Here is a 22,102-nt window from a genome sequence, read left to right as displayed (position 1 = left end):
GCAGATACTACCTAAGAGCTAAGGGCATTGGAAATTTAAGCACGGGAAGGTGCTAATGAGCAAAGCCTAGGGTGGTTTATTGAGCAGAGGATGCTGGGAGGCAGAGGACAGATGGGGGCCAGGAACTAGGCCTCCTCACAATGCCTGTCCCACTATCCAGTGCAATCTAGGAGAAGGGGCGAACCCATGCAGGAACTGAGTTTAAACCCCAAATGGACTAAGAAAACTCTGAAAATGCCTGTGTTCATCCTAAACTGTCAAGATGGAGTTTTCCACATGTGTACACGTGGAATCATGAAAGCTAGGTGAGTTCAGTTACAGAGCCATAAAGAAAAGGAAGCCTAAAGGGAAAAAGACAAAAAAAATGGAGCCTAACCCTAACCCTAACCCATACCTGAGATGCCCTTGTTACATTTACAGCTGTTGTAACAAATGTACAGGAGCAGAGGGGGAAGCAACTCATGGGGCTGCAGGAGTTGGGCAAGGCGTCAAACAGGAGATGCCAACTGAACTATATCTTAAAGAAGGAACAGGAGCTCGCAGGGCTAAAATGGGTGAGGAGGGAAAGCACTGTCCTTGGCAAAGGCAAAGAGGCATGAAAGCATGATGCATGTCTTTAGTAAGGTCTAAGAAGTTCACGGCTGGAGTGCTGAGGAATGTAACAGTAAGTGATAAGCTGGTAAAATAACGTGCGGCTAAGGCCCTTAAGTGCTCTGCTAAGGAGTGTGAGTTTTTACCCCGTAGGAAACTAAAAATGTAGATTTTAAGCAGGCATGTAATTTTGTAGATGCTAATTCTGGTAGCAAAGGTTAGGTCAGATGGGGTGGTTTTGAGGCAAGGACCAGTCTAGGCCTAGGGGAACTAAGGCAGCTGGAACAGAGAGAGAAAGATAAGGCTAGACTGAGAATTTAATTGAGAATCACCAGGACTGTGTGACTGCCTGGATATGACCGTGAGAGAAAGGAAGGTATGGAGGATAATAAAACTACCAGCTTAGAAGACCTGGTAGATCAATGGTGGTATCAGCCAGGAGTATGGGGAGGGAGGGAGGAGGAATCTTATTTCTTAAAGAAAATTATGGCCAAAGGGAGTTCCCATTGGGGCTCAGTGGGTTAAGAACCTGACTAGTATTCATGAGGATGTGGGTTCAATCCATAGCCTTGCTCAGTGGGTTAAGGATCCTGCATTGCTGTGGCTATGGCGGAGGCCAGCAGCTGCATCTCTGATGCAACCCCTAGCCTGGGAACTTCCATATGCCGCAGACGCAGCCCTAAAAAAAAGAGAGAGAGAGAAGAAAAAAAAAGAAAATTATGGCCAAGAAAAGAGTTCAGTTTGAGGTAATTATGGGACATCTAGGCAGAGATGTCCAAAAGAGAGTCAGAAATAGGGACCTGCAGGTCAAGAGAAAGGTAGAGAATTAGTTAACAAATTTGCAGGTCATCATTCTAGAGGTAGGAGTTGAAGCCATGGGAATAGGTGGGATATTACAGAGGAAAAGAAGGTTCCCTTCAGAACGCCAGAAAACACTAATATTTAAATAAAGGACAACAGATGGGCTTAGTAGATTATAAATTGGAAAGGCAGGAACTCTGCATACTTCGTTTTACTGTTGTATCCCTCCCACATAGCACATGGCCTGACTCTTAGAATGTTCTCAATAAATACCTATGGAATGAATGAATTAACCCAATAAAACCACTTTGAGCATGTAGGCTATTCTTGATGCATTCATCCAAGTCTTACAAGTAAGAGAGGAATTCAGAACAGAACTGGCTAGAAGGCAAGAAAGATATAAAAAAATAAAGCTGTGTTAATTGAAGCCCCCTCTACCAACACGTGGCATCTAAATTCACCGAGAGTCCCCAAATTTGGAACCTTGCAGGGGTGAAAAAGCCAGGTGTCTTTGTACTCCAAATGAAAACTAAATGAAAAAAAAAAAATGAGTTGCAAACAGCTTCAGTGGTGACAAAGTTGATGTCTGCTGGGTTTCTCAAGCACCTACAGTTAAGCGTTCTCATCAGATACACTGGCACAAGTCACATTAGGCGTAGTATCTCCCTACTGAGTCTCCCGTCTGAACTGCCACAAGGCAGTGGCTGTTAAGTTAAGAGGTAGGGAGGTGGGCAGAGCACAGAGGCCAGAATCTTGAGGCTTAAAGAATAGACAGAGACAAGATCTTTGACTGGGTTATAAAGACACAAACTTGATTAGATGCAAAGAGGTCTCATGTCTACTGAGTTTTTAAAGGAACTATATGGTCAAAAAAACCAAACCCAACTATTAGGGGCCTAGGAGCATTCTAGACCTCTGAGGTAATCCATGGACCCCAGATGGGCAGTGCACTTAGAAATGACCAGAGGCAGCAGTACATAAGTAAGACTTTTCCCAGCATGCAAAACAAGGGTCTTATTCCACTTCCAGAATAGAGTCCTCACTATTCTGGTCCAGCAGCATGTGATGAGTGCTATAGACCAATGACTTATGTATTTTCCTTCTCCCCTCTTGAAATAGGAGTTTTTATTGCAGTTTTTCTACTCCCTCTCATATCATTATATAATGAGTGTACTAGGGCAGTCACCGTGTCTTTAAGGTTTAAGAGAGGATTGTCTGGACTTGAGACGGATGATGAGACAAGGTGAGACTCTGGGACAGTCTTTCTTGGGAGTATGGTGTGTGTCTTAGCTGTTCGGGGAAGAAATATGGGTACAGCTGTTGTGCAATTACCAGTGGCTGCCATAGGACTGAAAAGAGGGCACTTGCTGGATTTGCAAAACAGGAGGAGTGGAATGATCTTAGTGAGAGTAGTTTAAGCAGAAGTAGAAGGAGCAGGGGTGGAGTGCAGAGGAGTCAGTTACAATGGGTTTAGGAGCAAATGGAGGTTGTGAATTTTTAAGACTTTGCTAATCAACACTTTCCAGGGTTCCAATCAAAGACTTCTTGGTGGGAATTTATTTAATAATTTTTACCCCAAGGTAAAAAGTGTCCCTGTTCAGTTTTCACTCTAGGTATTGCTTATGTTCTCTCTGGGGCAAAGAGAAGATGCTTTCCAGACACTTTGCTTCGCAGGAATCCAGGCCTGGCACAGGCTCTCTGGTGAGGATCATGCTATGTATTTGAAAGGTAAAGATCAACAGCCACATGCTTAATGGACCAGATTTAATGGCCAAATCAAGCTACATTGCTATGTATTCTCCATGATTATTACCAAACTTCTTAGCCTCTTTCAGAGAGATTTAAAGGGGAAAATACAGCAATTAAGTACATAATATTTTTTGGTACAACAGAGACATGGAAACTACACATAAAACCCTCATAGCTAAGTAGGATCTTAAAATATTTTTCATTTCACCTGCCAGATGATACCTAATTCACTCGGTGGCAGCTACAAGAAATGAAGAGGATAGAAGAGAAAAGACCAACTTTATTACATTCAAGAAAATGTCCTTCTAATTAAGGGAGGAAGATGGTTTGGTAGTGTTGATAGTAATTTTGTTGAGAGAAGAAGAAGAAGAAAAAAAAAGCTCCAGGGTGCTCCCTGCAGATAGGACATAAACACAGAAAGAGGACAAACAATAAACGAGTTCTTTCTGCTAATACTTTCATCAACATAAAACCCACCAGTCACAAAATATATGAAGGAAAAATTGTAAGTATGACCCTTTCTTTTTTCTTTTCTTTCTTTCTTTCTTTCTTTCTTTCTTTCTTTCTTTCTTTCTTTCTTTCTTTCTTTCTTTCTTTCTTTCTTTCTTTATTTTTGTCTTTTTAGGGCCACACTTGTGGCATACAGAGTTTCCCGGGCTAGGGGTCAAGTTGGAGCTACAGCCACTGGCCTACACCACAGCCACAGGTCCTCATCTAGGACCTACACCGCAGCTCACTGCAATGCTGGATTCTTAACCCATTGAGCAAGGCCAAGGATGGAACCCACGTCCTCATGGATGCTAGTCGTGTTCATTAACCACTGAGTCACGACAGGAACCCTTAAGTATGACCCTTTCCAAATGACTTTACCACTACATCCCAGTCATAAATGACCCCCTCACTGAGGCAGCAAATGCTATTAGTGGTGAGTCATCTGCTGATATCTGCTCACCGATCCCCACATAGAGTAACCCTGATGATGAGGGGCTGACACCTACCGCAGGGCACTGAGTACATTCGTTGAAAGCCGACTCTGCATACCATTTTGCAGAACTGGTATGGGACTTGCTGGAACAACCTGTGGCTCACAGGTTTCCTATGAGTTCTCTCTTCCATCATTTTCTTCCTTCTTTGGAAGGTAGCCGTGAGAAGCACATTGTCCACTTTCTCTACCTATAACCCAAGGAAATGAAAAACTGAAAGAGAAACTGGACAGCTGCTACTTAAATTGACTGATACCCTGCTGCAAAAATAAGACCATTTATGTGCACATTACTTTGTATGCAATTTACTTGTCATGTAAGGTTGCATCAGTGTCTCTCCTGGACCTAACCCTCTCCCATTTGACCTCTATTTCTTTAAAATTCCCTGCTCCTTCTTTCATAAAAATTTAATGAGCAATCATGATGTGCCAGACCCTGGTAATGAAACGGTCAACATTTGCAGACGTAGTCTTTGCCCTCTCAAAGCTCACAGTTTCGTGAGAGATAAAAATAGGTAAACAATGTTGATACAGTGTGATAAATGCTATTCCGTTTTTTCGTATTTTGCTTCAAAATAAGCAGAGCCGTGTTCTCTACATCCTTACATCATTTCTACCATTTGATTCCAACTGCTCATTCCTACCCTCCTTTCTAATTCCTAGGATTCCAGGTCGATGAGCACCTAGATTAGAGTCATCAGGAGGTGAATTTTTGTTTTGGCTCCAAGTGACAGCAAGAAGAGTCAAATCCTCCCCTTAACTCAGTGTACCTTTATAACCCGAAAACCACAGTCTTCAAACTGTTTCTTTTGATCCTGAATTTCTGGAGTTGAAAGCTTTAGGCATTTCAGAAATGTATTTTCCTTCATTTGATTCTGATTTTCTGGTTGCTGATGAGTCTGTTGCCCTAAAAATGGGTGACAAAACTTTGACTCAGTGATCTGTGAGAGGGAAAGGCTTGTAAAGAAATTTAATGAAACAAATTATAAAAATTTGGAAGAAGAGATTATCAGTTCAACTTGGGTGCCTCATATGTTTAGGACATGCAAGGACAGCTATAATACCATGAGAAGTCATAGGATAAAAGAGATGGTTAATAAATTTGTCTTGAGATAATTTGGATTATGAAGCCGAGGGATAACTTATAATGATACATAGCTGTGCTGCTAATAGGAAATGTTTGTATTTCCAGCCAGGATACCATAAATAAAAAGAGACAAGCATGAGAAAACAATAAGGAGTTCCCTTCATGGCTCAGTGGTTAATGAACCTGACTAGGATCCATGAAGATGCAGGTTCGATCCCTGGCCTTGTTAAGTGGGTTAAGGATCTGACGTTGCTGTGAACTGTGGTGTAGGTCGAAGATGTGGCACAGGTCTGGTGATGCTGTGGCTGTGGCATAGGCCAGCGGCTACAGCTCCGATTTCACCCCTAGCTAGGAACTTCCATATGCCACCAGTGTGGCCCTAAAAAACAAATAAATAATAAATAAAAAAAGAAAACATTAAGGGAGTTCCCTCTGTGGAGCAGTGGGTTGCGAATCTGACTGTAGTGGCTCAGGTAGGTGAGGAGGCACAGGTTCGATCCCTGGCCTGGAGCAGCTGGTTAAGGATCCAATGTTGCCTGGAGCTGTGGCATAGGTTGCAGCTGCAGTTCAGATTCATATAGCCCAGGAACTTCCACATGGCCCAGGAACTTCCAAGTGCCATGAATGCGGCCTTAAAAAAAAAAAAAAAAGAAAAGAAAAAGAAAACATTAAGGAGTGGTGGTAAACAGTGTGGCATTTATGTAACACATCAATGTTTTCAAAACAGTTTCATATCTCTACCTGATCTGAGCATTACAACACCATTAATGAAATACCACAATTTTACAAATAGGGAAATTGAAATTCAGAAAAGTTAAACGACTTGCTCAATATCACAAAGCTAGTAAGTACAAATCCAAGGTTATAAACCTGGCTTTCACCAGAGCTTTCTAAAGGGCAAGGCAGAATATTTGCTACATGTATTACTCATAGGCCACTCAACTAAGAAGAGCAAAATTTGGAGACTAAAAGTTTATGGTGTCAGTTCTTTCCTTCCTTTTCCCTCTTTTTCTTCCTTCTTTCCTTCCTTAACTTCTTTCTGTCCTTATTTTAAATTCAAGGGGTAATCTTTTATTGCCTGAAGGAGTTCCTTATTGGGCTAAATACACAGGTGGACAAATGGAAACCCCTCCCCACAAAAGGCTTCTTTTCTTTTCTTTTCAGGCCACACCCATGGCATATGGAAATTCCCAGGGTAGGGGTCGAATCGGAGCTACATCGGCTGGCCTACACCAGAGCCACAGCAACCTGGGTGGGATCCAAGCCACATCTGCAACCTACACCACAGTTCATGGCAATACCAGATCCTTAACCCGCTGATCGAGGCCAGGGATACCAGTTGGGTTCGTTACCATTGAGCCAGGCTAGGAACACCAAAGGCTTTTTTTTTTTCAGTTTGACTTACAACCAAGTATATACTAAAGTGACCTGATATCTAGCACATTATCTAAGTGAGTGGACTCAACCACCAAAAGCAGATGAGAAATTCAGAGAAACTCACTGCAGGGCCAAGTTGTAAATCTGGAAAGCAGAAGAGCAAGAGGGACATATCTCTAGAGGAGAGGAACTCCAAAGACAGGAAATTTCAAAAGAGGAAAATTTGAATTAAATTAAACCTGGGGCGCAATAGTTCACAGTTATAAAGCATAGTATCAGAGTTCAGGCACTGGGCTGGGCACCAGAGGCTCAAAGATCCACACACTCCTGCTGTCAAAGGCACTCACCAGGAAGGATTACAGGAGTTCCAAAAAAGAGGAGAAACCCTCTAGTATTTGAAACATACTGGATATGGTGGATAGTTGATATTCCCTGCAGTAATAACTCATTTTGAAATTTTTCATTTTGTTAATGAAGAGATTATGCTGATTAAGAGAGGGTGAGTCTATACGAGCCTCTGAAATGTGGCTGTGGAATAATATGCTTAGTTGTCAACTGCCAAAAAAGTGGGACCTTGCAGCAGAGCAAGGGACTTACATGACTAAATAGCCAACAGCTGGGAGAATGGGCCAACCTTATTAATGCAGTTAAAGCAATACCACAAGCCTTCTAGGAGATCAATGTTATTTTGTCTCTTGTTCTCTTGAGAGGTATCAGGGTAAATTTAAAGACCCACACTCATTACATTTCAAAAACTAGTAGAAATCACAATCTTGGGACTCATTCCTGAGTTTTTGTTTTGAGGTTTTTTTTTTTTTTTGCTTTTTTTGGGCTGCACCCGTGCCATATGGAGGTTCGCAAGCTAGGGGTCCAATTGGAGCTATAGCTGCCAGTCCACGGCCAGAGCCACAGCAACACCAGATTCAAGCTGAGTCTGTGACCCACACCACAGCTCATGGCAACGCCAGATCCTCAACCCACTGAGGGAGGCCAGGGATCAAACCTGCAACCTCATGGTTTCTAATCGGATTAGCTTCCCCCGAGCCATGACGGGAACTCCCTGTGTATTATTTTTGTCCATGTCTTTTGACATTGGGTTTTCTGTTGAAAATGGACACAACAGTTATTGCAAACTCCCAGCCATTCTGACTATATCTGACTGAATTATTTTTATAAACATAGGGTGAAAACAAATTTCAATTTGTTCTTTGAAATTTTACATCAGAATTTTCATTCTCCACATTACAACCAGTGATCTTTTAAAATACAAGTCTGACCTTGCTTTTGCTTAGAATCATTCAAAGCTCCCCCTTGGTTCCAAAAAAAAAAAAAAAAAACTCTGAATACTTTCATGTGATTTATAAATTCTTACATAATCTAAGCCCAGCTATGGTCTGATTTCTTTTTTTTTTTTGTCTTTTTGTCTTTTTGACATTTCTTGGGCCATATGGAGCTTCCGCGGCATATGGAGGTTCCCAGGCTAGGGGTCTAATCAGAGCTGTAGCCACCAGCCTATGCCAGAGCCACAGCAACTCGGGATCCGAGCCGCGTCTGTGACCTATACCACAGCTCACGGCAACGCCAGATCCTTAACTCACTGAGCAAGGGCAGGGATCGAACCCGCAACCTCATGGTTCCTAGTCGGATTTGTTAATCACTGTGCCACGACGGAAACTCCTGGTCTGATTTCTTGAAAGTTTCTTTCTCTGCCTTACTAACTCCCACCTATTCACATCTCCACTTATGACACCTCCTCTGAGAAGCCTTCCCCTAACCTCCCCAGTCTGGGTTGGGTGCCTCTTTTAGTTGTTTCCAGAGCTCTTCCACCTTCCCCTTTCGTAACTAACCTGCTTGCTTCTCAGTTTCCCCATTCGATTTTGGGTGGGAACAATATCCATCTTATCCCACAATGCTTCATACATTGTGGATGCAATGCATATTAGCTGAATAATGAATGAAATAAGGCTCAATCTCCCAAGGTGGTATTTTCAGTGGTATAATCTCCTAGTTAGCGCTAGGGCTTAGTTAAAAGGATCTCCCTGTACCCAAATTCCCACAGTTATCCTGATGGATTTTGCCCCACTGAGAATGATACTTTTTTTTTTTTTTGTATTTTTAGGGCCACACCCATGCCATTTGGAAGTTGCCAGGCTGGGGTTGATTTCGAGCTGCAGCCACTGGCCTATACCACAGCCACAGCAACGCCAGATCCAAGCCGCATCTTCAACCTACACCACGGCAATGTCGGATCCTTAACCCACTGAGCGAGTCCAGGGATCGAACCCGCATCCTCATGGATACTAGTTGGGTTCGTTAACTGCTGAGCCACAATGGGAATTTCTGAATAAGTGATACCTGAATGGACCTCACAGTACCAATGAATAATTTATTTTGGTAACTAGGCTCAAAGTAAGCAATTTTAGGGCTCCTAACGCTGCCAGCAATAAATAATTGCAAGTAAAACTCAATTATAGAAATGATTTAAGTAAGTGAAGTGTGTCTGCCTTCGAATGCTCCCTCTGCACAATTAGGGATGTACTTTTTTCTCCTAGAGTTGGGGCTTGGGTTACCCTGTGTTTTCCACATAATACCCTCTTAGGCAATCCATGTCATCATCAGTAAATCCAATTGTGTGTGTTTTCATTTACTAATAATTAACCCTGTTGGTAGAAAGAAAGCCAAAAAAGGTTATAAAAGTTTATGGCCTAACACAGACCCAACATGGTTTACTCTCTCTCCTCTTCCATTCTGTCTCTCACCCACTGACACACATGCACACTCACACCCAAAAGAAGGCACAGTTGGGAGAGCTGACTTTCCAATTTAATAAAAGTTACTCACCTGACAAGCTCCAAAGGACTTGCTCCTTTTTTCGTGCCATTTCCTGTTGAACCTCACATAGCATATGTTCAATGTTAATAACGGCCTCAATGAGGTCAGCCCGGGCTCCTTTAATCTCTAACTTTGCCTTTTCCAGAGTGACAGTCTCTGAGATAGAGACCTGAGAGGTTTTCTGAAGCTGAGACAAATCGTCATGTTCCTTTTTCCCCAAGTAGAGGATATGCTTATCCTCAATGATGTGGGAATCCTGGAGGATCAGAATCCTTTGGATCCATGCTTGGGCCTCATCTACCTTTTCCTGGGTGGATCCCATCAGACTGATGACGGGAGGTGTAACTTTGAGCTTGTTTTCTCTCTTCTCTCTGGTCCCCTGGGGAACTGAAAAGACTAGCATAAGTAACCACAGGAGGCAGGTAGGTTTTAAGCCTTGCAGAACAGAACACAATGGCCAGTGTTTGCCTCAGGGATATTGTCACCATCCTTAGCAGTGGAGGCTTCAATTAAGTTCCTATCTCTGAGAGCTGTGCCGGGTCCAAAGGAAATCTAAATGTATAGTTAACAGTCTCCTTGGTAACATAGAGTTTAGCTTATCATGTCTTGTCCCTGTTGTGGTGCATTTGTCAATTTACAGATGAGTTCACTTGTGATCACCTCTTTGATATTAACCAACTATTATTTCCTGCTGAATGGGATTTCCCTCAAACTCTTGTTACCACCGGGTTTAAAAATCAAACATCTCTGAAAGCATAGAGCTTAAAGAGCAAAAATTCTTTTCAGAAAACAACAACTTGTATTTCTTCCTTTTCCTTTCTTTCTTTCTTTTTCTTTTTTTTTTGTTAAATGCCTATACCTGTGACATATAGAAGTTCCTGGGCCAGGGGTCAAACTGGAGCTGCAGCTGCAGGCCTAGGCCACAGCCACAGCAACACTGGATCCGAGCTGCATCTGCAACCAATACCATGGCTTGTGGCAAAGCCAGATCTTTAATCCACTGAGTGAGGCCAGGGATTGAACCTATATCCTCACGGACACTATGTCCGGTTCTTAACCCGCTGAGCCACAACAGGAACTCAAGACCATGTATTACTGATTATAAAAATAATACATGTTTATTATTGAAAAATTGGAAATTATTAAAGTAGAATGAAAGTAAGTAATACCGATAATTTTGCCACCTGGGATTACTTTTTATATCTTATCTGTATATGATGGGACATTTTGCCCCTGCTGATGAACACAGTATATATTCCAGCAGAAATGGAAATAGGACTTATTTCCAGCCCACCCACCTGTACTCCTGTCCATGACCCTCCTTCACAAGGAGTAAAGATATATATAAAGACAAAGAAGAATCTTGGAGTTCCCCTTGTGGCCCAGCAGAAACAAATTCAACTAGTATCCATGAGGATGCCAGTTCAATCCCTGGCCTCACTCAGTGGGTTAAGGATCCGGCATTGCCATGAGCTGTGGTGTAGGGTGCAGAAATGGCATTGGTCTGGCTGTGATGTAAGCTGGCAGCTACAGCTCCGATCTGACTCCTAGCCTGAGAACGTCCATATGCCATGGGTGCAGCCCTGAAAACTCAAATAAATAAATAAATAAATAAAATAAAAATGGAAGAAGAAGAACCTCTGATGGATTAGAGTGACTCTGAATCCAAATTGAAAAAAAAAGGGGCAGAGGGGAATGGACTAGCTAAGAGGGAATGAGGAAGTATCCAGAATATATAAAGAATTCCCTCAAATCATTAAGGAAAATAAATAACCAAGTAGCCAGTTGGGTAAAAGATTTCACAGAAAAGGAAACACACATGGCCTATATATACGCGAAAAGATGCTCATATTCACTGGTAATCAAGGAAATGAAAAATGAACAGATTGGCAAAAAATGCCTAAGTCTGACAAATCCAGGGTTGGGACACATAGATCAAATGGAATTCCTACATATTTGTGATATAAAACTGAAACAGCCGCTCCTATTATCTGAAGAGACTTTTGAACTCCTGCGGCAGGAGATGTATATAAGGAAGTTCACATTCTTATTTTAACGAAAAAAACTGGAAATTACCCAAATATCCATCAACAATGGAATATCATAGCAATAAAAAGGAGTATATTTTAGCTACATATTTTGAGAGGAAAAAGTAAGTGGAACACTTATTAGTATGTTCTGGCATTATTCTAACTTCACTACAGCTATTATTTTATTCAATTTTCATAATCTTATGAGATAGGTACTATTAGTAGTACCCATCTAACAAATGAGGAAAGTGATTTAGAAAGTTAGGAAGTGGAGTTCCTTTCGTGGCTCAGTGGTTAATGAACCCAACTAGCATCCTGAGGATGCTGATTCGATCCCTGGCTTCGCTCGGTGGGTTAAGGATCCGGCATTGCCATGAGCTGTGGTATGGGTCACAGATGAGGCTCGGATCCCGTGTGGCTGTTGCTGTGGTGTAGGCCAGCAGCTACAGCTCTGATTCGACCCCTAGCCTGGGAAGCTCCATATGCTGAGGGTGTGGTCCTAAAAAGACAAAATAAATAAATAAATAAATAAAAGTTATTAAGTATTATATCTATAGTTAAAGGACTTCTAAGTGGTGGCCAGAGAGCTAGGAGGTATGGGTAATGTGACTCCAGTGCTCACACAATTCTGCTTCCCAGCAAGGACAATAGTAGTTCTTAGCATCCTTTTCCCAGATATAGTAGGTGAGTGGTACCTGGAGCTATGAAAAAGTGCCAGGACATACCTAGAAGTAGGAGGGGGAGAATGGCTTCCCTCTGAGTAACAGTAAAAGCCAAAGTTTTACACCACAGTAAGAAGTGACAGACATTTTTAAACTGATGACATACTTTTTTTTTTGTCTTTTTGCTATTTCTTGGGCCGCTCCTGCGGCATATGGGAGGTTCTCAGGCTAGGGATCGAATCAGAGCTGTAGCTGCCGGCCTACGCCAGAGCCACAGCAATGCGGGATCCAAGCCCTGTCTGCAACCTACACCACAGCTCACAGCAGCACCGTGTCCTTCACCCACTGAGCGAGGCCAGGGATCGAACCCGAAACCTCATGGCTCCTAGTCGGATTTGTTAACCACTGCACCACGACGGGAACTCCCCTTTTTTTTTTTTTTTTTTTTTTTTAACCTTGTTCTGCCTGAGAGCTTATACTACTTTTTAGGAGAAAATAAAACAATATATGGTGATACTTCATTTATCCCTTCTCCAGGAGACAAGAGTTGTTGTTCTAGTTAACTAAATTATTCACATCACTAAAGGAGTCTCTTCTAGCACCAAAACAAACTTAACTATTTATTAGTTAAATACTTCTAATGGAAAAATACTTCCCTGCCTTCCTAAACAGTTTAACTTTTCCTTAATAATCTGAGATCACCATTATTAATCATTATTAATGTCAATTACCATCCTGTGCTATAATTCCTTTACAGATGTCCTTAAGAATTACTGAAGTAAATGTTAAGGCCTGGCCCCATTATTCAGATGAATGATATAGGGATATTTGCATATTCCTTTTCCACATTATCTGCTCCTAAAACTCCTCCTGTCTAACTTCTTGAGAGTCACTGTGGTTCCCCAAACACGCCCTGCATTTGTTTGCTTCTGTGAGTTTTCTTCACTTTGGGTGCCCTACCCCACCAATTCTGCCCTTTGCAAATCTTGCCATCCTCAAAGCCCAGCTTAGCACCACCTCACCCATGAAGCCATTCTTGCTCCTTCCAGTCAGAAGGCATCTGTCTCTCTTCTAGGCCGCCTGAGGAGTCTGTCCATTCTCTCCTTCATTATTTATTCCCTGGCATTGGTTAAAAGCTTGACAGTTTACAAAACGTGTTTACAAACAATCTCTAATTATCCTCATAATAGTCTATCATTATCACCATCTTACAGATAAATAAATAAGCTTATAAGAGGCACAGTCACAGGCCAGAGCTCTTAAGGTTTCCCCTTCTCCATTTCCAACACTTCTGGACAGTGAACATCCATAAGTGAATCCTTAAATTAAAGGGTATAAGCATGTACGCATATAAGTATATACCTTTAAATTAAAGGTATAAGATGTGTTTTCTATGATTTCTAATGAGTAACCTCATTTAGATGTCACTCCATTCTTATTTTCCTAATGGAAAATATTCTAACGGTTTCTATTGCTGGTTGAATGTCTGGTGTTCTTAACACTATAGAATACTCTGGTTTAAAAGGCCTTTTCAGAAGTACACACCTTAGCTGTCTCAATGCAATTTCATCTCAGCCCACCTTAACTCCTCTAAAGGAATGGAATTTATAAGACAAAGTTAATCTCTCTCTAACAGCAACCAGGATTGGTTTAGTCCAGTGATCCCAAACCTGGTTCAGCAGCAAAATTGTCAGGAAGAATCGAAAAATATACATGTTTGGGCCAGACCCCAGAGGTCCTGAATCAGAATCTGTAGAGTTGGGCCACAGATATTTTTGTTTCTTTGTTTTTTAAAGTTTCCATCATAATCTCAATGACTACTCAGGTTTGGGTAGCACTGGGTTAATCCACTTATTATTACCTGGTACTACTGAGATGTGTTTTCTATGATTTCTAATGAGTAACCTCATTTAGATGTCACTCCATTCAAAGCAGAAAGAGTAACTGCTTTACTAATCTTATGAAAAAAAAATTAGAGAGAGCTATTTGTGAATGAACTGCCCACACTGTGGATTACCTACTACAACTTTGCCTCTCTCTGGTCATATCATGAAACCAGACTGAGTGAAAACAGAATCAGGGTCAGGAAGAGAGTGGGTTGGTATCCAAGCAGGAACACAATGAAACATATTTTGTTATTTCTTCTTCTTCTCCCATCCAATCAGTTCAGATGATCCCAAACATAATGAGTCTGTGGTGGGAGACTCTATTTCTAGACCCGAGAATTTTTTACTCACCACCAGTGTAACCGTTGAGCCTCTTTTCCATTTCAGCCCTGAAAGCCTACAAGAAGCAAAACAAAGCAGAGTCCTAAGTGGGGCTTTTAGTTACTGTCATCAAAATCCCTCCCTACCTGCACTCACCATACTTGACCTCAGCCACTCTGTCGCCCCCCATTCCCACTGCCATAAATCAAAAGCAGCCTTAAGAAAGTCCAAGGGAACAGCGAGTGCAGTACTACAATATATTAGAGCAAGTAGGGAAAACAAATATAGCAAAAATGAGGGAGGGGAACCCCTCAAATCTAGCATAAAAAAGGAGAATATACATCCCAACACAAAAGAGTCATTCATTCATTCATTCACAGCTATTAGTGCCCTACTAACTGCACATTAGGCACAGAACTAAAGCTTAGAATACATCATTGAAGAAGATAAATATAGGGAGATGCTTTTGTAATCAATAAAACAAACTCATTTTTAAAAATTTTATGCACACCATGCTTTGTCTAGACTCAATAAATAATCAATTCCTGTAAAATGCTTAAAATTGTACCTGGCACATATTAAACATTCAATATGTTAGCTATTGTAATAATTATTATTATATAATAGCCTACACACAAAGATTTATGCATATTGCCAGGGAGATCTTTTAACATAGTGTCTATTTGACAAAACCCATCTCTCAGAATTTGGAACGACTACGCCCTATGTTTTCCTTGTTTAAAGTTGACATGGAGTTCCCGTCGTGGCACAGCAGAAATGGATCCAACTAGGAACCATGAGGTTGTGGGTTCAATCCCTGGCCTCGTTCAGTGGGTTTCGGATCCAGTGTTGCCATGGGCTGTGATGTGAGTCGCAGAGGAAGATTGGATCTGGTGTTGCTGTGGCAAGGGCCAGCAGCTGTAGCTCCGATTGGATCCCTAGCCTGGGAACCTCCATAAGCCATGGGTGTGGCCCTAAAAAAAAAAAAAAAGTTGACTTAGGAGTTTCCACTTTGGCACAGTGGGTTAATGATCCAGCATTGTCTCTGTGGTGGCATAGGTTCAATCCTTGGCCTGGGAACTTCTATATGCCCCGGGTGCATCTGAAAAAGGAAAAAAAAAAAGTTGATGCAATTGGCAGTAAACACTTCAGTGAAAAAGATGGTAAATAATGAAGTAAAGACTAGATTCTTCATTGCATCTGAACTTTAACAACAACCTTTCTTAATTTGTAGGGCATTTTCTTCATAAATTGTATTTGCAGCTGCTATTTCTAGAGCAAAAAAGCCCTTGATCTTACCATATTTATTTAGTACCTAGAGAAGTCATAAAAGGGAGGAACTTTCCTGCCCTCCAAAGTAAATAAGATAACATTATCTGCTGATAATAGACTAATAATAGCTGCCAAACACAAAATGGATACAAATCAGCTCTCTTCCAAAGTCACTTTAAAAGTCAGTGGTCTTGGAGTTCCCGTCGTCGTGGCTCAATGGTTAATGAATCCGACTAGGAACCATGAGGTTGGAGGTTCGACCCCTGGCCTTGCTCAGTGGGTTAAGGATCTGGCATTGCCATGAGCTGTGGTGTAGGCTGCAGACTCTGCTCGGATCCCCGCGTTGCTGTGGCTGTGGTGTAGGCTGGCGGCTACAGCTCCAGTTTAGATCCCTAGCCTGGGAACCTCCATATGCCACGGGTATGGCCCAAGATTTGGCAAAAAGACAAAAAAAAAAGTCAATAGTCTTTATTTTTTTAGGGCCCCACCCATGGCATATGGAAGTTCCCAGTCTAGGGGTTTAATTGGAGCTACAGCTGCTGGCCTATGCCGCAGCCACAGAAACCTAGGATCTGAGCCACCACTGCGACCTACACCACAGCTCACGGCAAAGCCAGATCCTTAACCCATTGAGCGAAGCCAGGGATCAAACCTGCATCCTCATGGATACTAGTCAGATTCATTTCCACTGTGCCATGAAGGGAACTCCAAAAGTCAGTAGTCTTGAAAAAAAAAAAAAAAAGTCAGTAGTTAGTCTAGACTTGGATCCAGAACTTGGAATTCAAAAATATTTCTAGTTCGGTGTCCTATTCCCAAATTGAGGCAGGATTACACCCCATTTCAGCAGGAAGTAGCCAGAGCAGTTGCTGCCCTGTTTGTTCCCTGAAAGATTTGAGGAAGGGTGAAAGGAGGGACCGAAACTAAGTCCCCGCAAAACTGATTTCCTCTGCCTACTTTACGGTTTCTTTGTCCAAAATGTTATTCCCTTTCTTGTCCAAGACTGGTTCTCCTCAAGATTATGAAGTATCAAAGAAAAAGGGGTATGGAAGCCAAGCAGGACCCAGTGGGGCCCGCCTGGACGCAAAAGTCTTTCCCTGTCCCTGATTTCTTTCTTTCTTTCTTTCTTTCTTTTTTTTTTTGCTTTTTAGGGTTGCACCAGCAGCATATGGATGTTCCCAGGCTAGGAATCTAATCAGAGGTACAGCTGCTAGCCTACACCACGGCAACACCAGATCCAAGCTGCTGCTGCATCTACGACATGACTTGTGGCAAAGCTGGATCTTTAACCCACTGTGCAAGGCCTGGGATCGAATGCACAACCTCATGGTTCCTAGTCGGATTCGGTTCTGCTGAGCCAGGATGGGAACTCCATGTTCCTGCTTTCTTGTTTGTAGGAGATAGGCTTCACTCAGCCTCCTTGACTTTCCCTGAGTTAAAGGGCAGATTCAAACAGTTGCTAATCAGGGAAAGGAGGGGATGCAGAAACAAGGAGGCGCTGTCAAGGAACAAGAGTGTAGCCTTGGGGCAGGATTCTGATTCCTCCTCTAGGAATACACAAAACAATATCTTTGAGCTCTTCTGCAGAACTAAGGCCTCCATTCATCTGGGTGGAGGATGGCAACTTCAGGCTGAACATAAGGCTGCTGGAGCACTGCCCTGTTATGTCACCACCAACCACTCAGAAGAAAGTCACACTCTGCAGCCTTCACCCCAAATTTTGCTTATAAAAACTTCCCCCACACTATAGCAGAGTTCAGGGGTTTTAAGCATGAGCCACCTACTCTCCTTGCCTCCTCCTGCAATAAACCTTCCTCTGCTCAAAAAAAAAAAAAAAAGCCCCAAACCAAAAACCAAAAAACTCACAACCACAACAAACTCAACCAGTCAGTGTGTGTGGCAGGGTTAGAAATCAGTTAGGCAAAGCTTTTGAACTAAATGTGAAAGAAAACTTCAGACTTCCCATCGTGGCACGGTGGAAACAAATCTGACTAGCAACCATGAGGTTGCGGGTTCGATCCCTGGCCTCACTCACTGAATTAAGGATCCGGCCTTGCCATGAGCTGTGGTGTAGGCTGGCAGCTGCAGCTCCGATTGGACCCCTAGCCTGGGAACCTCTGTATGCTATGAGTGTGGCCCTAAAAAGCCAAAAAAAAAAAAAAAAGAAAGAAAGAAAACCGCAACTTAACCAGTATCAATAACATAGAAAATGTGGATAACAAGCAGATGGTCTGCAAGCAGTTTGGAAAAGTAAATCCAAAAGGCAAGCATTTGGCAGTTTTTCCAGCCCTGACCACAGATGACTGACACCTAACGTGAGAAATGTGAGGAGTGTTCATAGAAAGGAATTCTTTCTTCAGAGACATGATATCTGGCACAAGGTAGATATGCAATAAATATTTGTTAAATAACCAAATGAATAACTATCCATTGGCTTTTACAGATTCTCGGCTCCACCCAGGACCCTTATCATCATGAAATAGGAATGAACACAGCTGGGGAGTTACTTACTCATTGTCATTCATGAACTCCGAAATTCATGAGGGTGTGCATGTAAGTATCACTTTATTGTGAGTTTAGCACAGATTGGTCTTCTGAGTTAGGTCAACTCTAGATGTCTGACAAATCCATTTTCTGCAATGTAGGGACCTTGCCAAGGTAATACCCCCTGCGAAGAACCTTCTAAGTTGCCCTCTGATCTTTCTGAACATACACCCCTCACTGCAAGACTCTTTTAGGAAAAAAAGATGTCCTTAGAAGACTAGAGGTGTATACTTATGTGTATGCACACATCACATTCCACATGGATATAACGTAGTGTTAACTACATTGAAAAAAGGCCTGAAGGAACAGTTAATATAAATTACAGGACATAACATAAATTCCTATGTAAGATAAATTTCTCCTGCGTTACAAAATGGAAAGTTGTATTATCTTTCAAGTTATTTTTTCCTCATTTTTGTTTATTGGTTTAGAACATAGGCTTTGGGGTCAGACCAACAGATTCAGGTTGGAATTTTGTCTATTCAAGCCACTGGACTAGCCGTATGCATATTACTCTCTGGTCTCATTTGTAAAATGGAGATGACAAAGTGGCTTTATCACAGGATTGAGGGGAGAATAAAATAAAGATAGTTTTCTGGCATAGTACCTGGCCTGTGCAGCACATGGCAACAACTTTTATTATTAGCCCCTAGGGGAGCCTCAAACTGGTTGATCTTTCTGTATTGTTGAACTGCCCAGCACATTTTTTGTGTGTCTTTTTGTCTTTTTAGGGCCACACCCAAGGCACACGGAGGTTCCCAGGCTAGGGGTCAGGTTGGAGCTGTGGCTGCTGGCCTACACCATAGCCACAGCAATGCAGGATCTGAGCCACGTCTGTGACCTCCACAACAGCTCATGGCCGGATCCTTAACCCAGTGAGCGAACCTGCATCCACATGGATGCTAGTCAGGTTCATTAACCACTGAGCCACGACAGAATTCCTGCCAAGCATGTTTTTGTTTGTATGCTGAAGAGAGTGAGAGCCTTCTTTTCTAGCTGTGGTTAATTCCTCTTGCAAGGATATGGTGTCTATTTTTTTTTTTTTTAGGGTGGCACCTGTGGCACATGGAGGTTCCCAGGCTAGGGGTTGAATCTATAGTTGCTGGCCTAGACCACAGCCACAGCAACACCGGATCTGAGCTACATCTGTGACCCATACCACAGCTCACGGCAACACCGGATCCTTAACCCACTGACCAAGGCCAGGGATCAAAACTGCATTCTCAGGGTTCCTAGTCAGATTCGTTTCCGCTGAGCCACAATGGGAGCTCCAGGATATGGTGCTTTATGAAGAGTCCAGGAATGTCCTCAGGGCCCCTATCTGGACCTATTAATAGTCCTCTGCTTGGGGTGGGGGGGTACGCACGAGCTTCATTCAGATGACAGGATGATTAATTCTGTCAAGAAGGTAAGCTACTTCCTTGGGTAAGTTGCCAACATTGTAGGTCAGTTGTGGATGAGACAGCGGTGTACTGGAGCTGGCTCACACTGGCTCACGAGACCCACTGTGAATGTCTCTTCCCAACTCCTCCTGCAGTAATGGAACCTTGGTAGCTTGACATCGGCAAAGGCAATCACCAAGCGCGACAAACCTTCCTGCGTCTAGTGAGGCAGGAAGAGGAATAGGAACATTTACACTTGTTCCAGGAAAGAGCAAGCGAGAACAAGTCTAAATTTGTTTCCTTGTAGGGAGAGAGAAAACAGCAACTACCCACAGGAAGATAGGCTGGGAGGTGGGAAAGAGGAGAGGGAGGAACAGAGGACCCAACACTAAAGCTAAAAGGCGGTCACTTACCTTTAAGGAGCAGTGGAAAGAATAAATGCCAACAAGGGACAGGGAGAAGCTAGGTACTGGGGTAAATATGGCTTCTACAATGACATTCTTGGCTAGGTCAGAGGTCAGCAATTTATAAAAATGAAATTTAACCAAGTTAGACCATCACCACATGATTACTTTGGAGATACTCAACAGATACTGCTGCGTGAATGAATGAAAGAATGAATGAATGGATAAACGAACTGTCGGACATTTATTTCTAAGATACTAACTTACCTTACATGTCTCCACTTCATTTGGGAAGATCACAAACTTTACAGTTAATTGCTGAAAATGGCTTGTGGCAAATTGTAAAACTTCATTCAACATAATCTCTGCTACTATATCCTTCCCCATACCAAGGATACCAGTCCCAAGGGCAGGAAAAGAAATAGAAGTTAGATTTCGCTCAAGGCATTTTTCCAAACACTTCTTCACTGCATTTTTCAATATCTGTAGGAAAAATACAAACTTAAGATCAGCTTTGAGTGAAAAAGAAGACTTCACTTACCCCTTAATCCTGCTCATATTTTACAATGCCAACCTTCACTTTTCCCAGGGCCATGTCCAGGACTCTTCAGGGGACAGGAAAGGTCCTACTCCATAGGGGACCCATTACAGCCATGAGGTTAGATGACGAGAAATGAAAGGGCTGAAAAACTGAAGCAACTGAGGGGTCCATTTTGAGCTATTCGGGATGTCTGGGCCTTATGATTTCTCCCAGTTTATGTAGCCTTCCTCCCAGGCCAGAAAGCCAACCTTCAGTTTATCTCCACTTAACCTGCCACTTTTGGGTCAAGATAAGGAGCTTTAATAAAAAAGAGGTTCAGATTAAAGTAAGCAAGCAACATTTATTCAATGTCATTAAGACCTGTCATATAATTTATTTTAGCAGATTTACACTTTGGTCAATGTTTCAACATTCAAACTGAATGCTAATACAGGAAGCTTATCAGTGGAAGGACCTTGGAAAACTGAGAGGTACAGAGAGACTGAAGGACCAATCTGGCATTTAAGGGCTCTCTAGAGAAGAGAAGACCAGACATGATGACAAAATAAAGACAGATGAAGCCACAGAAGAGGATTAAGTTTCCCTCTCTCCATATCTCAGTGGCTCCCCCCCCCCCCCACTGCTCTTTATCGCAGGGGGCATATATTGTACGGGCCTCAGTTGTAAAGTCAGCCAGAAAGCTAAGCTCCACCACAGGCACAGGTGAGAAGACATCACAGGTAATAGATGGGACTGGAATTGGACTGGCAGGGAGACCCAGGTCCTCCCAGAATTTATCAGATGGCAGGGAAGATGGAGAGGCAGAATCCTAGGCCCACTTAGGAAAAGGCCTACAGGCTCACTGGATGCAGTGAGGTGAATGAGTGTGCAGACTGCGGGAGCCTTGAGGTTTCTGTGTCTGTTTACAGTATGCCCATATAAAATTTGGACATGGATTAGGTGATATTTTAATTTTTTTTTTTAATTTGGCTACCCCCACGGCACATGGGATCAAACTGGAGCCACAGCAGTGACAACACTGAAGCCTTAACCACTAGGGAACTCTGGGTTGGGTGATATTTTATTTATTTTATTTCTTTGTCTTTTTGCCATTTCTTGGGCTGCTCCCGCAGTATATGGAGGTTCCCAGGCTAGGGGTCTAATCAGAGCTGTAGCCTCTGGCCTACGCCACAGCCACAGCAACTCAGGGATCCAATCCGCGTCTGCAACCTACACCACAGCTCACGGCAACGCCGGATCCTTAACCCACTGAGCAAGGCCAGGGATCAAACCCGCAACCTCGTGGTTCCTAGTTGGATTCGTTAACCACTGAGCCATGACGGGAACTCCAGGGTGATCTTTTAAATTAAACTTTTTTTTGGCCTCACCCACAGCATGTGGGAGTTCCTGGGCCAAGGAGCGAACCTGCACTACAGCAGTGACCTGAGCCACTGCAGTGACAACACAGGTCCTTCCCCAGCTGTGCCACAAGGAAACTCCCTAAATTAAACTTCTTAAGGTAACTTGTAACAAAAGCACCTGGTTGGTATTTCAAGTATTCACAGGAGTAGTAGAGAATGGGGCTATTCCACTTGACAGTAATATTTCATGAATGTAATGACATAATGGAAATTCAACAAAGACTACAGAGACTCCAGAGCTACA

General features: G+C 42.6%; 1 protein-coding gene across 2 annotated transcripts in view; it reads right to left on the bottom strand.

The window, feature by feature from the left end:
• Positions 1-22,102, bottom strand: part of PARP9 (poly(ADP-ribose) polymerase family member 9) — a 39,593-nt gene that overhangs the window by 4,707 nt on the left and 12,784 nt on the right. For both annotated transcript variants that reach the window (XM_047790825.1, XM_047790834.1), the window contains exons 6-10: positions 20,185-20,400; positions 14,349-14,394; positions 9,429-9,806; positions 4,894-5,030; positions 4,140-4,314 (exon numbers count right to left, since the gene is read on the bottom strand). In XM_047790825.1, the coding sequence (XP_047646781.1) occupies positions 4,140-4,314; positions 4,894-5,030; positions 9,429-9,806; positions 14,349-14,394; positions 20,185-20,400 (952 nt within the window). The remainder of the gene's footprint in view (positions 1-4,139; positions 4,315-4,893; positions 5,031-9,428; positions 9,807-14,348; positions 14,395-20,184; positions 20,401-22,102) is intronic.

Source organism: Phacochoerus africanus, chromosome 1 (genome assembly GCF_016906955.1).
Source record: "Phacochoerus africanus isolate WHEZ1 chromosome 1, ROS_Pafr_v1, whole genome shotgun sequence".
In the NCBI taxonomy this organism is placed as follows: domain Eukaryota; kingdom Metazoa; phylum Chordata; class Mammalia; order Artiodactyla; family Suidae; genus Phacochoerus; species Phacochoerus africanus.
The sequence above is the reverse complement of the archived record's forward strand: the minus strand, read 5'-3'. Positions and strand labels throughout refer to the sequence as shown.